Raw genomic sequence first — 15,966 nt, forward strand, 5'->3', positions numbered from 1 at the left:
TATCTTTTTTTTCTCGGACCGAACGGTTTGCAGCAGCTATTTCTTCGTAGTTTTCCTCAGGGCCAGTCTCCATTGCCTGTAAAAATCATACACAAAGTTTTTTAAAAATCATGGGACAAAGGAAATATATAGTGTTGTACAAAACAAACACAACATGACACATCATTGTGATTAAACAAAACAATAGTCACAGCAAAAAAAAGTCACGCAGAACATGATTCATGTCATATGGTATTGCATAAACAATTAGAATAAGACTACTAACTTTGATTCATACAAAACATATCATGATGAACAAATAAAAACTATAAACCTAGTCGGGGATACAGAGTATGTGAGACAGCCGCAAGAAAAACAATACTAGGAAATTGATAAGTGAAAAACTGAGAACCTAATCCTTTTATTTGGAATATCCAACTGATTTTAGTATCACAATTTAAAAAAAAAACTAAAAAAGTAAATAAAAGTTATCCACTGGTTAAACCGGTGTCCGGGTTCCGGGTTTTAACGGGTTTTTGCGGATTTTACCGGGTGTTTAAATAGTGGAAATTTTTTTAAAACCCAAACCGGAATATATGCTGGGTCACTGGGTTTACCGGTCCGTCCGCGGGTCCGGGTCGGGCGTGAAAACACTGTCTTATACTGTATGTCAAAAGATTTTATTGACTTTTCATGTAAATCGAAACTATATTCGGTGCGTGATTGCTTTGAGAACGGGGCTTGTTTCGGCCTTTCAAAAGGAATTGGAAAGGGCCGGTCCATTTATGGCCATATTAGTGGTTCACAGTCGCAAACGCTAAAAATACGTAAGTTCCGTGGGAGCGTTGCAGTGCACGAGAGTCTCCCTTTGTTAGAGACGAAGTCAAAAACAATTGTATTTTCTTTTCTTTTTCTTTTTTGCGTTTCGTCTGTTGAATTTAATCTTCTGTACTCGAACTTTTGCTTTGTTCTTTTTTATAAGTTCTGTATCATATGACTTTTTTTTTGCTAAACTATGACATTATTTTTTGAATGAATAAAATTAATTCAACCAAAAAAAAATCGTTTTTTACAATATGCAGCCCAAAGTTGAGATCTATCAATAGCTGAACTCTAGCCAACAAGATTATACTTATTAACAACACGACCCCGACAGAGAATGAGTTCACCTTGTACCAAACCATCTTTCGATTGCCATCTCAAACCCCTTCCTTCCCGCATCTCGCATTGTTTCGAAACCAATCTGTTTATCAAATACGGGGTTCGAGGGTATGTATCATATGACATTAAATAGGATTAAACGAATATGCTCTATATACACACATAAGTGATAATACGGTAGCCCGCGCCTAAAACAATCCAGCAACCAATGATGTGATAATACATAGAACAAATTTAAAAAAAAAATCAAATTAAAAGCATAATCTGAAAAAGAAAAGGAAAACAATATTTTATTACCGTTAAAACAGCAGATACGCAGCCACTCGGCATTAATTTGTGTATTGGAACTCTCAGAAAATCTTTCAAATTTCAAAAGCTCCAAGGAAAGGCGGGATTCTCTCTCCTTTATTAGTACAAAATCTCATCATCGGGAGACGCAAACACATCTGTGGCGATGGCGGAAAACACGACCAGCACTAGAAGAAGGCCTCAGAGCTTGAACGATCGTCACTATCGTCTCCTCCAGGATCTCTCTGCGCCTCCTAAACACGCCCCCTCTTCTTCTTCCACCCGTACGAAACTCCTCCTCCTCCTCCTCGATTGTTTTTTCTTTTTTTTTTCTGTTGTCTCGGATTCGTTTCCGTCTTTGATTTTAGAATTTTTTTTTTTTTTTTAATTTTCAGATGAAGAAGATGAAGGAACGAAGATAAAGCTCGCGGGACGGCGTCGTTTATGCAAGGCCTCGGTGAAGGAAGATGTATCGGATGAAGATGATGATCCTGATTTGGCTGATTTCGATTCCCCAGGCTTGTTCTTATTAGCTTTAACGTGAAATTAGGGTTCTTCCAAATCTGGGTTTGTATATTTTCTTTGATTTTCGCTAGATAAGCTAAATCGAATGCTTTTGTCTTGTATATGATGCTCGAATCAGGTAAAGGAGATACACCACTGGAGAGAGCTGAAACTGGGAACAAGTTCACATCTCGGGATGAGGAATCGAAGGAAGCTAAAACAGAGGTGGGTGTGGCGCCTAGCTTTTCGATGATCACAGACTTTGGTTCACCTTCACCTCATCTTGAGCAAAGGCAAGGTGGTGGAGGACAGAACGAGATTATGGATATTTTGGATGATTTGACCTCTAAGCTCGGGACTATGTCTATTAAGAAGAAAAAAGATATCCAAAGCAGTGACTTTGAGAGTGTTAAACCCTCATTTTCCTTGATATCGGATCTATCCGAGTCATCCTCGTCAGATGTCGTTACCACAACTAAAGCTGGTGCTGATAGTCTCGGTGACAGGCAAGGGCATGTTGGTTTTGCCATCCGGGAAGAGAAAGCTAGTAATGCCTTTGCAGGCGAAAGGGGGGAAAGAGTTTCAAACGTTGGAAAGCAGCAACCTTTTTCTGGTCAGCAGCACTATGTTGATAAGTCTGAAGGGTATAAACAGGAATACTATCTCGACCGTGGGAAGGGCAAACTCGAAGAAGTCGACCGAAGTCTGAAGACGGCTAGACATGTAGAGCTCAGTGAGAAGCTAAGATCAGTGGGAAGGTCGAATGCTGCTAGGCTAAGAGATTTAGACGACGATGATGATTGTGTTGTGTTGACTGGTAAAAAGGCGGCTGAAATGAAAATCCATCTTGAAAAGCCTACAAAGCCAGCTCGGGGTCACAACACTGCAACACATGCTTATGAAGAGAAAGTGTCGGAGGATGAAGGCTCCATCACTTTCACTGGCCCCAAATCTTCTTACACACTGCGTGGGAAGATTGCAACAATTTTATATCCACATCAGAGGGAAGGGTTGAAGTGGCTCTGGTCATTGCACATCCAAGAGAAAGGTGGAATACTTGGAGATGATATGGGTTTGGGTAAAACTATGCAGGTAAGGATATTTGCAACCGACACTTTCTTTCTTTCTTTTTTTCCGTAATAATGTAACGTTGCTGATTTGGGTTGATTTGCATTACAGATATGTAGCTTCCTTGTCGGTTTGTTCCACTCGAAGTTGATCAAACGTGCCCTGGTAGTGGCACCAAAAACCCTGCTGCCTCACTGGATGAAAGAATTAGCTACCGTGGGACTTTCACAAATGACTAGGGAGTAAGATCATTTTTCTGTCATTGTTATATACTGAAGTTTATAGATACTAAGATCATGTTATTTATTTGTAGTAAATATTGTGTTTCTGATTTTTGTTCTTTCCTCTTTATAGATACTACGGCACTTCTGTAAAAGCCCGAGAGTATGATCTCAACCACATTCTACAGGTACCTGTTCTTTCTTCCATTGTTAGCCTGGGAGATATCACTAAGTGCCTTAACAATGCAATCATATTTCATTTTGCATTTTGACTTGATTTGGTGACGAGAAGATCAACAAGGAACTTGTATGGAAATTTATGTGCTGTATTGTTAAAACTCAATTGCCTTAAACTGTTACATCCTATCCTGTTGTTAATCATCTTTATCTGTGTTGCAGCACTGTTCATATTATTAAGCTGAGAAATATTTTATCAGTTGTTTCTTGGTCTTGTTCTCCTACAGATAGTTAATTTTTGATTGTTTGAAGTATGGGGTTTCAAGCTGAGATATCTCTAACTTTTGTAGGGTAAAGGTGTTCTTCTAACGACTTATGATATCGTGCGGAACAATACAAAGGCTTTGCAAGGTTATCAACTGTATACTGATGATGATGACGATGATGACATCAAATGGGACTACATGATTCTGGACGAGGTAAGGCATATTAAATCATTTGTCATTTGCAAGGTTTGCGTGCTAGTAGTGTCCTGCTTAGAAACCGGTGCTTGGTATAATGTTTATGCACTTTGATGTATTAATCGTTGAGATGGTAGCATTAGTGTAAGTTTTGACCTTTTTCAACTGGTACCATAGTGATGTATTGATATTGTCTATATTTCTAGGGACATCTTATCAAAAACCCCAGCACGCAAAGGGCGAAAAGTTTGCTTGAGATTCCAAGTTCTCACCGTATAATTATAAGTGGTACACCAATCCAAAATAATTTAAAGGTATTTCACGTTTGTCAATGTCTTTTCATCTAAGAATGTATTATTCCAATGCTAATGGCGTCGACTGATTCCATCTTATTTTTAATAGGAACTGTGGGCTTTATTCAATTTCAGCTGCCCCGGGCTCCTTGGTGACAAGAAATGGTAATTATCTTCACTAATCCATACATGTCAGATTACATATACTAGCTTTGTATTTAATCCTTATAAGTTTCAACAGGTTTAAGGAAAATTATGAGCATTACATTCTTCGTGGAAATGACAAAGATGCCTCTGATAGAGACAAGCGAATAGGCTCAACAGTAGCAAAGGTGAGGATTTCATTGGTGGCTATTATTTTTTCAGACAGTAGCTGAAGACGTTTTTATTAGGTTTTGAACTTCAGTTCTTCCTCTTATATTAGCATGCCTCGTGAATCTAGCTCTTTTCTATATCACTTTTCACCTATTAGGCAGAAAATGAAACGTCTTTAATGGTAGATAGCAAATATTGAAGTATCAGTCTTTTCACGTATCAGTCTTAGTCTTGAACTCTTTTGTGAGATTGCATTCTGTGTGTGCTATTGCTACCGAAGGTATTCTGTGTGTGCTATTGCTACCGAAGGTACACAAGCTAAGTTCCTCCGAAAGAAGAAAATAATCTATCAATTCGCTTATGATCTTACTATTACCTTGTTTACCTCTTTTTGATTAATAGAAATTGAGGGAGCATATTCAACCTTTCTTCTTGCGTCGCCTTAAGAGTGAAGTCTTTGGTGATGATGCCACAACCTCCAAACTTTCAAAGAAGGACGAAATTGTTGTATGGCTACGGTTAACAGCTTGCCAGGTTTAACTCCTTAACACATTAACGTAGTCGTTGGTCTAATATTTTCAATCAGACAGACTCACTGATACTTACTTCTTTGTGTTGCAGAGGCAAATATATGAGGCTTTCTTAAACAGTGAAATTGTTCTGTCAGCTTTTGATGGTTCGCCTCTAGCAGCTCTTACGGTAACTTGAAGCTCTATTCTTGTTTTTTTTCTTAAATCAAGTATGAGCGTCTACGTCTTGTCTTATCCAGTAATATTATGGTGGTGATTGTTTGCCTTGTTTTTTTATTTAGTTTTTGAATTTTGAATTTTCTGTAGATTTTAATTTTTCAAAAGACAAGTATGGTGACATTAGATTTTAATATTAAAAATAAAATATTTCTTTAAAAACAATAAAATACAAAATATTATTATTAACACTAAAAATAAAAAAACATATTAAAATAATAGCTATATTTTAAAATAAATTTAATTTATATCTCTAGAAAATTATACAACTAGTAGTTAAGATTTTTAAAAAAATATATATTATAAAATAAAAATAATAGCTATATTTTGAAAATCAACGTAAGTTTTTTTTGAAAAAACCAGGAGAACTTTGGTTTTGGTTTTTGTGTGAAAAACAGTTACTTGAAAAAACTAGTTTCCCTACATTTTAGGGAAGTTATTCTTTAAAAATCTTGGTTGGATGAAAAACAAAAAGCCAAAAACTACTAACAATTAACCTCTATGTAAACGTGGTCTCAATTTCAGATCTCTATCCATTTTGCTTAGGCTATATGTTACTTGGTGAAAATGGTTTCCTTTCTTCTCTGTTTAAATGCTTCAAACATATATTTCTGTTACAAATCTTGTCTGTTCAATATCTGGGAGCTTACATTGACTGTTTTGTTATAAACAGATTTTGAAGAAAATATGTGATCATCCGCTTCTCTTGACTAAGAGGGCTGCTGAGGACGTCCTCGAAGGAATGGAATCAACATTAACACAGGAAGAAGCAGGCGTGGCAGAGAGATTGGCTATGCATATTGCAGACAATGTGGATACAGATGATTTTCAGACCAAGAATGACAGTATCTCTTGCAAATTGACATTTATCATGTCACTACTGGTTAGATCACATATATGGTTCAGTTGGTGACATTCATTTTGATGTTTTTCTGTTCGACTGACATTTTGTGCTTCGTTTTTGCTCAGGAAAATTTGATTCCAGAAGGGCACCGTGTTCTAATCTTCTCCCAGACACGCAAGATGCTAAATCTCATTCAGGTTTGCTCCCAACTTCACCCTTGACGATTATCCTTGAAATTTTATGGATTCTTTACAGGTTGCGTTTGGCATTTTCAGGATTCTCTTACTTCCAACGGTTATAGTTTCTTGCGGATTGATGGTACAACAAAAGGCCTTGACAGATTGAAGACTGTTGAAGTGAGTTTTTCTAACATTACATTTCATTATCTTCTCATCATGAGCTTAGTTATTCCCTCTTGTCTTCATGCTATCACAGTTCTTTTAAACCTTAATCTATTACAGGAATTTCAAAGTGGTCATGTGGCGCCTATATTTCTTCTCACATCTCAAGTAGGTGGTCTCGGCCTTACTTTGACAAAGGCGGACCGCGTGATTGTGGTTGACCCGGCTTGGAATCCAAGGTACTTCCTTCTTTTGAAAACTGTTTGATATTCTTACTCTATTGAAAATATGTTCATGACATAATTTTCTGATTTCTGTACAGTACTGACAACCAGAGCGTTGATCGAGCATACAGAATTGGGCAAACCAAGGATGTCATTGTGTATAGATTAATGAGCTCAGCAACTGTCGAAGAAAAGATTTACCGAAAGCAGGTCTGTTAGATTTTCTGTTTTTTTTTTGGTTAGCTGAGTGATTTGATATGATCATTTTGTATGATGTAATGCCAATGGTATTTGCTTTTGTAGGTGTACAAGGGAGGCTTGTTTAAAACCGCGACTGAGCAAAAAGAACAAATCCGCTATTTCAGCCAACAGGTTTAGTCGCATTCTGTTGTCAATGGTGGTCTAATTGTTATCCTACTTTCTAATCTCTGTTGTCAATGGTGGTCTAATTGTTATCCTACTTTCTAATCGTTTTACCAAATTTTTTTTTTTTGTATATCTCAGGACCTTCGAGAACTTTTCAGTCTTCCTAAGGGAGGATTTGATGTTTCACCTACACAACAGCAACTATACGAAGAGCATTACAACCAGATCAAACTGTAAGGAAATCATTGATTCTGATAAAAGAGAAAAGAAAGTGTTCTGAGTTGATTTTCACTTTTGCTTGTTTGTTTCCGTAGAGATGAAACTCTGGAATCACATGTTAAGTTCCTGGAAACTCTGGGTATAGCTGGAGTGAGTCATCACAGCTTACTCTTCTCCAAGACTGCTCCTATTCAACCTATACAACAGGACGAAGTAGAAGAAATAAGGTGAAACTTCTCTTTCCTTTTATTTATAAAACAGACTAGACTTCCTTCATCTGCACATCCTGATTATGATTATTTCGTAAATATTTGATGCAAAAAAGGAGAAGAACAACATCATTCGTGGGAGGTCCATCAGCAAAATTAGCAAGCTCTTCACAGGACAACATGATCAATGGGTATATTACCATCAACAACCTTTGTCAAATTAAACTGTTGTGTTTTTCTATAATCTCTCATCAGTTTGAAAAATTTGTTTCTGTTAGGGCTGTGTATGCTTTCAAACCAAAGGACGTGAATTTGGACAAGAGAATCAACATTTCTCCAATCGATGAGAGTGAAAGGTCGGAAAGCGAGATTAAAGCAAGAATCAGTAGGCTATCTATGCTATTCCAGAACAAGGTAAAGACACCATCAACCAACACTTGTTATACCAATGTTATATCTAGTAAAGCTTCAGGTTTCTCTAAGTCTTTGTTTTTGTGTCGCAGAGTATGGTCGCAAGTTTACCTGACAGAGGAGCAAAAATACAGAAACAGATTGCTGAATTGACTGGAGAGCTCGAAGAAATAAAGGCAGTGAAAAGCAACGATATGCCTCATCAAGTTATTGACTTGGAGGATATAAGCCAGAAGATGCACAAAGGATTGAATCTGTAGGAGTAAGATGAGAAAAATGCGATGACTAACGTACGCTTTATTGCTATTTTTTTGTTTCTCGCCAGATCTTTGATTGGTTGAGTTCATGAGTTGACAACAAGTCAATTACCAAATGACTTGTTGCTCAAGCTATAAACGGCTGTTGATATTTCTCCGGTGTATTAAACCAGATTTTTTTCTTTTCATCTTGAACAAGACGAGAGCGCAGACCGTTATCAGTAAAACGAATATTTCAACACTACATTATATAAATCTGAAATTAAATTTAAGAGTAATTGCACGCTATGTCTATGTTTCAAACATTATTTGGGTGGATGGTCATAGCAAAGAAACAAAACTGTACAGTTTCTGGTTTAACCCAAAATTTCCCCTGTAGCGAACTCTTTTTTTTTTCCATCTAAGGTTTCTTTTATTCAATATTGTCTATCAAAGAAAATAACATATAATAATTGATATGGTACATCGTATCAAGAAAGCCAAAACAAGCTCTTGAGAAAACAATTTAATCCGACCGAAAATATGATCTGACAATTACGATTACAAGAGAAATCAATGATGAAATCCAGACCGAATATTGGTTGGATGATGACAATACATTGATATCAAGCTGATCTTGTTTCGCGCTTGTCAACAACCGAAGTGATTTCCCGCATCACAACGGGCTGCAGTCACTTGCGTTGCCTACACGAGAAAAGTTCTCTAGATAAAGATATATCTTTTTCTTTGGTTAAAGCTGTTCAGGAAGAGTTCCCTTCCGAAAAGTTTATTCTTGAACCCGTCGAACAATCTGCGATAACCATTACAACAATAAAACAGAGAAAAACGAACATATCTCTGATTACAAAAGCCAGCAGAAAACGAAAATATCTCCGAAAACTTAGGGAAAAAAATCCAAAATAAAACCATAAGACTGGAGAACAAAGAAGAAAAGACCAAAGTTCTAAAAATTGGTCTAGGCGGCAACTCGGTACTATCCGAAACGATTTTCTTAAAATCCGATTTATACGATTCAAATTGGTTTAAATTATTCTAAATCGGGTTACAACGGTTTAAACCGATCTAAATTTGTCTAAATATGTTAAATTAAGAAATAATAGTATTACAAATCTACAAATTTGTCTAATTTCGTATGTTTTGTATATCTTATTTTGATAATGCATCACAATAATTTTATAATTAACGTAAAAACTAAAATAAACCATACAAATGTATAAAATATATAAAATAAATCAATAATTTGCTAGGCCCCTATAATCTACCTAGTCGATAGTCCTCCATAAAGCGCCTAGTTACCGCCTACCACTTTTTAGAACATTGGAAAAGACTATTAAAAGATAAATCTCAGCACCGATACTCAAAAAGCCACTGACGCAAGGTCACAAAAAATCTCTTTTTTTTTCTCTCTGACCGCTCCCTCTGTAACGAACTCTTTGACGTCTGGTTTTTTTTTTTTCCTTACCCTATTATTTATAAACCGACATGGGATTAAGAGGGACTGAACCCAAGTTATATTTATCTTCTATCATATCCTTTTATGTGTAATCTTTTTATGTATGAATAGTGAAGTTATCCATATAAAGTATTATAGTGCTCATATAAAAAAAATTAGAGTTTAGAGTTTCGAATTTCTATTTGGGTTTAGGGTTTATGGTTTAGAATATAGAGTTTTTATTTGGATTTTGGGTTTAGAATTTTTATTTGGATTTAGAGTTTAAAGTTTTTATTTTGATTTAGAGTTTAAAATTTAGATTTTCTATATAGGTTTAAGGTTTAGAATTTAGAGTTATTATTTGAGTTTAGGGTTAAGAGTTTCTATTTGGGTTTAGGGTTTAGAAGTTAGAGTTTTTATTTGGATTTAGGGTTTAGAGTTTATAGTTTTTATTTGGATTTAGAATTTAGAATTTCTATTTGGACTTTGGGTTTAGAATTTTTTATTTTGGGTTTTGGACTATTACCATATCCTTTTAATCAATTTGATTATATTATTTATGTTTAACAAACATAACCGGTTTTACACTTAATGTGAACGCACATCACTAAAAGGACAATAAGGTAACTTTGCTTTCGTTGTTTTATCCATACAACTAATTATTTTTTTTGGTTAAATAACTTTTGTTTCATGGTTTTCTACTCGAATGACTCTAAATTTAATAATTACTAGATCTCGATCCGCACAACCGCGCGGTTTTTTTTTTTCATTTATTTTTATATAAATATTTTGTTTTCAATTCTAAATTGGTATATATTATAATATATATGTGTCTATCAATTTTTTAAACATAATAAGTTTACGGTATATTTTTTCATTGAATAGATTGTTTCAAACTTTCACATGTATTTGTATCTTCTTCTATATATATGTTTTTGGATTATTATTTCATTATTAAAATCGTAACTATATATATAAATATTAATAAAATATTGTTTTATTGTCATATTCAAAAATATTGCAACATTTCACAAATTTAAAAAGTTTTTAAAAAATTAAACTTTTCGCTTCATAGATTTATATTATCGAGTAAATAATTAAACATTTAGTTTTTGTTTAATTTTTAAAATAAACTATATAGTTTAAAATTTGTTTTCATTGGTTTGAGGTAGTAAAGATTAATCATTGTTAGATAATATGATTTTTGTTGTTTAAAATTTTTTTTTATAATTTTAAAAGTTAACATTGACAAATATTTAAATAATTAAATATGGAAGTATAGTATTACAACATTAAATTATATCTAGTTAATTTATACTATATTTAAATCCAATGGATCATCTATTGTTTAAACCAATTATTGATAGCTCAATAAAAATTTCTGGTACACCCAAAATTTAAATGATAAGATTAGAGATTAAATGTAACATGATTTTTTAGAAATATGTCCATTAGATCCATTTTTTAAAAATACGCATATGAATCAAGGTTGTGACTTCTGTTTTAATATATAAAATTGAAGAAAAAATCTAATTTATTAGTAACTAATTTAGGTGATAAATTTGTGTTTCGAAGGAGAAATAAGTGTACAATTTTTTTATGGTACAATATTGTTATTCTTGTGAAAAATCCAAACATGCAAATGAAAAAGTGGTAGATCCGTATTATCAACTATGTGAACACTGCAAATAGTATTATCAACTCTCCTTCAGCATCAAGAGGACCTGATAAATACGTATGGAGAAATGATGCGGATCACTACGTTCCCAAGTTTTCAACAAGAGCTACTTGGAACAGAACTCGAGTTGCTTCTCACCCAGTCCCTTGGCACAAACTAATTTGGTTCAAGGAGGAAATCCCGAGGTGTTCCTTCATTGCGTGGCAAGCCATCCTTGGACGTCCTCCAACTCGAGACCGTCTAGCTTCATGGGGGTTAACTGTTCCGCTGAGTTGTGTCCTACGCTCATCTGGAATTGAGTCCCATGATCACCTATTCTTTCAATGCCCATATGCAGTGGCGATTTGAATTCACTTCTGTGCTTCATACTTAGCGGCTCCTCCGCCTTCTCTCCTCTCGTGTACTGCTCTGCTGGATCAAGGCCCATTGGCGTCTACACCTGGTGCTCAATCGGTTCTAAAGCTGTTGCTGCAAGTCATCACGTATGTTCTCTGGCGAAAAAAGGAACTTCCGAATCTTCAGAGACTCCTCATCAACTTTCCAGGCCTCCACTTCTCGGGTTGACAGGATGATCCGGGACCGCTTGCTCTCCATTACAACGCCTCCTACGCGTCCTCCACCGGCTCCTTCCCTGCTGCAAATCTTCTTCTCTTTTTCACTCTCTCCTGTCTAAAGCTTCTGTTTCTTTCTTGTAATAAATGGTCCTCCACAACTCTGTAAAACTTGAAAACTGGTTATAATATCTTAACATATTAACCAAAAAAAAAAGAGAGTGGTAGATCTGTATTTGTAGGAAGCATAATACGTGTAGAATAAGTAATAATTTTTTTTTTGTAACTGTATTTACAAAATTGTGTTCATAATAAATTCTTATCTCTAATTTCTTTAACTAACAAAAAGAATATGCCATGAATATTGATATATTGTTTAAGTATCCAAATTTAAATGAGATATCTATACTATTATTTGCGAATTGATTTTTCACATTCGTGCTCTCACGTTAAAAGTTAGAATTGATAAAGTTGTTATTACTCTTAATGAATAATTAAAAATATTTATTAGATTTATAATTTATTATTGATTATAAATTAATATAATAGAAATTAGCAACAAAAAAACGAATTTAATTTAAAGTAGCAAAAATTATCCAAAAATAAAAAAATATTTAAAAAATAAATAAAAGATAATTCATATATATAATTCATATATTAGTTGTGTTTAATGATCAACAAGATTTATTTGTCATATTATCATTATCTAACAATATTATCTATTATGTTATTATCCAAAATTATTCTACATTATTATGTAAAAATATTATTTCTCATTTTATTATTTAAAATTAATTAAAAATAAGAATAAAAGTATATATTTATAAAATGTTAAAAGTAAAATTGTTAATAAATTACTAACAATTACCAGTTTTTAGTATAAAACTAATATGATCATTAACTACATTTAGTGGAATTTGTTTCTCAAAAATTTGATTATAAATAAAAAATGCTCGATAAATGTTGGTTCATATCAATTATATTTGATTAGTGAAACTCAACTCATTATATAGAACAAAAATTTAAGGTTGAGTAAGAAATGTTTATAACTTTAGATTTTTAATTGTTCATATGATTCATTAATGAAATAGATAGTCAAATATGATTAAAAATTGATAGTAAAGGCATAAAGCTATCGTTTTTGATTAAATTTTATACAGATTTTATCATTATAATTGACTTGATAATGTATTAATGTATTATTAATAAATACTTGCAAAATAATTATGTTCATATATACGGGCAAAACACCTAGTAAGCATTAGAGTGGATTAGTTATATAATTTGGTTGCAGGCTATATAGATTACTTTTTAGAATTTTGGAATCAATAACTATTGGTTATGGAGAATAGAACGGGAAACAATTATAGGCGAATCTTTTTATTCAAAAGATTAATAGATCTTCTCGTATAAGATAATTTAATTTTTCACTGTTATATATTGACCAATAAATCGGTTAAACAATTTTATTATTTTCGGGTAACGCAATAAAACTGGATGATGATATTTATATTTTTGAAAATTGATACTTGAGATTTTTCTTAGGATAGTTTGTTTACAAAGAATCTGATATCAAATTTTCTGGTAAAAAACGTATAATTATAAGTATATGAATAGTATTGGTGGATTTAATATCTTAAACTAAGGGGCTATTATTAGTTTGTGATTTAAAAAGAGTTTTGATGATTTTTTAATTTTATTTAGTTTCTTAATTTAAAAAGAGTTATGATGATTTTTATATTTTCTTAAAATTTTGTTGAAGACTTTTGTAAATTGTTAGATTGTTTATCTGAATATAATTATAAGAGTATTTTAAAATATTGTTATCCTCTTTATTTTCCAAGTTTTTTTTTGAAACTAAAAATATTAAATCTGGATCTATTAAAGACACAGACCTAACCTCTGGGTGGGAGATGCAGCAGTTCATTTTTTTATTTTCCAAGTTTACATTTTATTTTTTGTTCTTCCTTTGCTCATCTCGTATTTGCATTTTGCAGCAGTCCAAGTTTTTTTTTATTTTCCAAGTTTACATTTTATTTTTTGTTCTTTTTTATTTTGACCAATGGCTTTCATATATTATAATAGAAACAAAAGTATTTTACAAGCCCATGTTTATATAACATGACTATAGTCCCACCCATAGTTTTAACCCATACCTAAATAAGAAGATCAGAATCTGGCCCAAAGCCCATGAACAAGTTAAGACGCTTCCACTTTCAAACACGAGTCGAGAACCAAAGCTGCATGTATCTCGAAGATTCCGCCGGAGATTTCTGTCTAAGGTTCGAAATACGATCGGTGATCTGACGAATGATGAGAGAAATAACAACATCTGGAGAACGGAATTGTTGTGTGTGCAATCTTTTATTTCTCTCCTGCCAAATCCAATAAATCTCCGCTTGCCAACATAGAAGAGTAAGTCTTTTTGTGTATTTGCTACCTTGAAGTGATTGCATCTGAATCATTGTCTGATCCCAGTTCCTTTGTGGTTGCAGGTTGCATCTCCTAGCTACTTCCTCCCAAACTGCCCAGCTAAAAGGGCATCGATAGAATAGGTGATCCCATTATTCTGGCGCCTGATTGCAGAGTAAGCAAGTTGCATCTGTCTGGAGCCCCCAGCTACGAAGACGATCCCTAGTTGGACAGCGGTTTAGGACGAATAGCCATGTTAGAAAGCTTTATTTCTTGTTCTTCCTTTGCTCCTCTCGTATTTGCATTTTGCAGCAGTTCATTTCTTTATCTCGTAGTTCGCAAATTTAAATTTTTTCTTTTATCAAAGATTTTGTGTCCACTTCCCAGATCATTCACTTTCTTAAGAATCTCATTGACTAATTTCTAATTTTTTCATTGGCGACTAGTTTATGCTTCTATAGGTTTTATGTTCTTAGTTGGCATTTTACATTGGGGTAAGTGAACGAGAGTTGTTGCAGTCTTTATGGTGGCCAGTGAGTGGAGACGTGTTACGACCAAAATTTGTAGAATTCTATTTGAAATGCTATTAATTAAAATGTGATTAAATTAGGGAAATTTACTAAAATAGAACAGAAAATATACTCTTCTTCCCTTTGTTATAAAACCAACCTAAATTAGTTTTTTTTAGTATAATCTACATTATAACGAATCACTTTGCTCACTTCTCAGTACACCACGTTAACGTTTTGTGAGCTCACGGAATATTGAGATTCAAACACCAACATTTATACCACTAAACTAAAATATATTTTATACATTGATGGCCGAAAATAATATATATTTATGAATGTCGGAAGCCTTTGCTTCTTCGGCTTACTCTTAAGGTCGGGCCTGCAAGTGTATTATGGGTTTCATTTTTAAATGAGATTCATCACGTTATATGAAAAAAGCTCAAGTTTGCAACAATTATAGTTTTTCCATATTGTAAATTGTCGTAGTTTAACATGAGTTAGGGTTCTTTTCATCATTGTCTCAGACAAGTCTGAGTTACAGAGTTGCATCGTGTGTGTTCATAATCTATTTTTTCACCGGTGAACTCTTCATCTCTCCATCTTAAATCACTTGATCATAAATGTTCATGAATTGTAGTCCCTATGTAAACCATATATATATATATATATATGGTTCTCATCTTTGATGAACCCAATAAGCATCTCCACAAAACTCATTGATTCCTCTTAGCTTTAACCATCTTCTAGAAAATTTATCTCTCTGCCTCTCCAGTTCCTCAGACCGGCGTCCCCGACGTCCGTCACTCGACCTTCGAGTCTTCCCGTCTTGGTCGTAGTAGTCAGAGCATAACCGTTGGCCTCCTCCGCTTCTGGGATTCCTTGAACTTCAAGAAAGACATTGAGTTTATCGGAATCACGGTTCTCTTCTTTGAAAAAAAGTAAGTTAATCTTCGATCTATCACACTTATTTAACATAAATTTTTTAATTGATTTCGTGATTCTTTGTTGAATAATATTATTTGCAGATTCCGTGATTCATGAGTTCATTCTCGCCGGACGTGCTAATCATTACAAGCCATCTTTGAAAGTCGGATCCATTGTGAAAGTCGATCGTTTTGAGGTTGCTAGGTGCTCAAGTATGTACAATATAACTGATAATTCATTCTTCATTTGTTTCATCCCATCAACCATTATTGATCAAGTCATCACCCATGCTCCTGAGATCAATCTCCAGTCATGATTAGACTGTTCGACAATCTCCAAGTTATTGCGAACACAAACCTAGAACTCACATGTA

At 33.8% G+C, this 15,966-nt stretch overlaps 1 protein-coding gene and 1 long non-coding RNA gene across 2 annotated transcripts; both read left to right on the plus strand.

Moving 5' to 3' along the window:
• The first annotated feature begins 1,455 nt into the window (after positions 1–1,455).
• Positions 1,456–8,372, plus strand: LOC106348031 (protein CHROMATIN REMODELING 24). The gene is made up of 22 exons (XM_048750699.1): positions 1,456–1,712; positions 1,824–1,946; positions 2,072–3,024; positions 3,112–3,242; positions 3,355–3,409; positions 3,749–3,877; positions 4,066–4,173; positions 4,262–4,317; positions 4,394–4,484; positions 4,870–5,001; positions 5,089–5,166; positions 5,887–6,096; positions 6,183–6,254; positions 6,333–6,413; positions 6,519–6,637; positions 6,721–6,832; positions 6,926–6,994; positions 7,127–7,221; positions 7,303–7,434; positions 7,533–7,607; positions 7,695–7,830; positions 7,920–8,372. Exons 1-22 carry the CDS (start codon positions 1,595–1,597, stop codon positions 8,085–8,087), a joined length of 3,243 nt encoding a protein of 1,080 aa, XP_048606656.1. The 5' UTR covers positions 1,456–1,594; the 3' UTR covers positions 8,088–8,372.
• A 3,706-nt stretch (positions 8,373–12,078) lies between these two features.
• Positions 12,079–14,677, plus strand: LOC106348062. Its single transcript, XR_001270866.3, has 2 exons — positions 12,079–14,160; positions 14,241–14,677. It is a non-coding gene; the product is annotated as an uncharacterized LOC106348062 (long non-coding RNA).
• Positions 14,678–15,966: the final 1,289 nt, after the last annotated feature.

Source organism: Brassica napus, chromosome C3 (assembly GCF_020379485.1).
Source record: "Brassica napus cultivar Da-Ae chromosome C3, Da-Ae, whole genome shotgun sequence".
NCBI lineage: Eukaryota > Viridiplantae > Streptophyta > Magnoliopsida > Brassicales > Brassicaceae > Brassica > Brassica napus.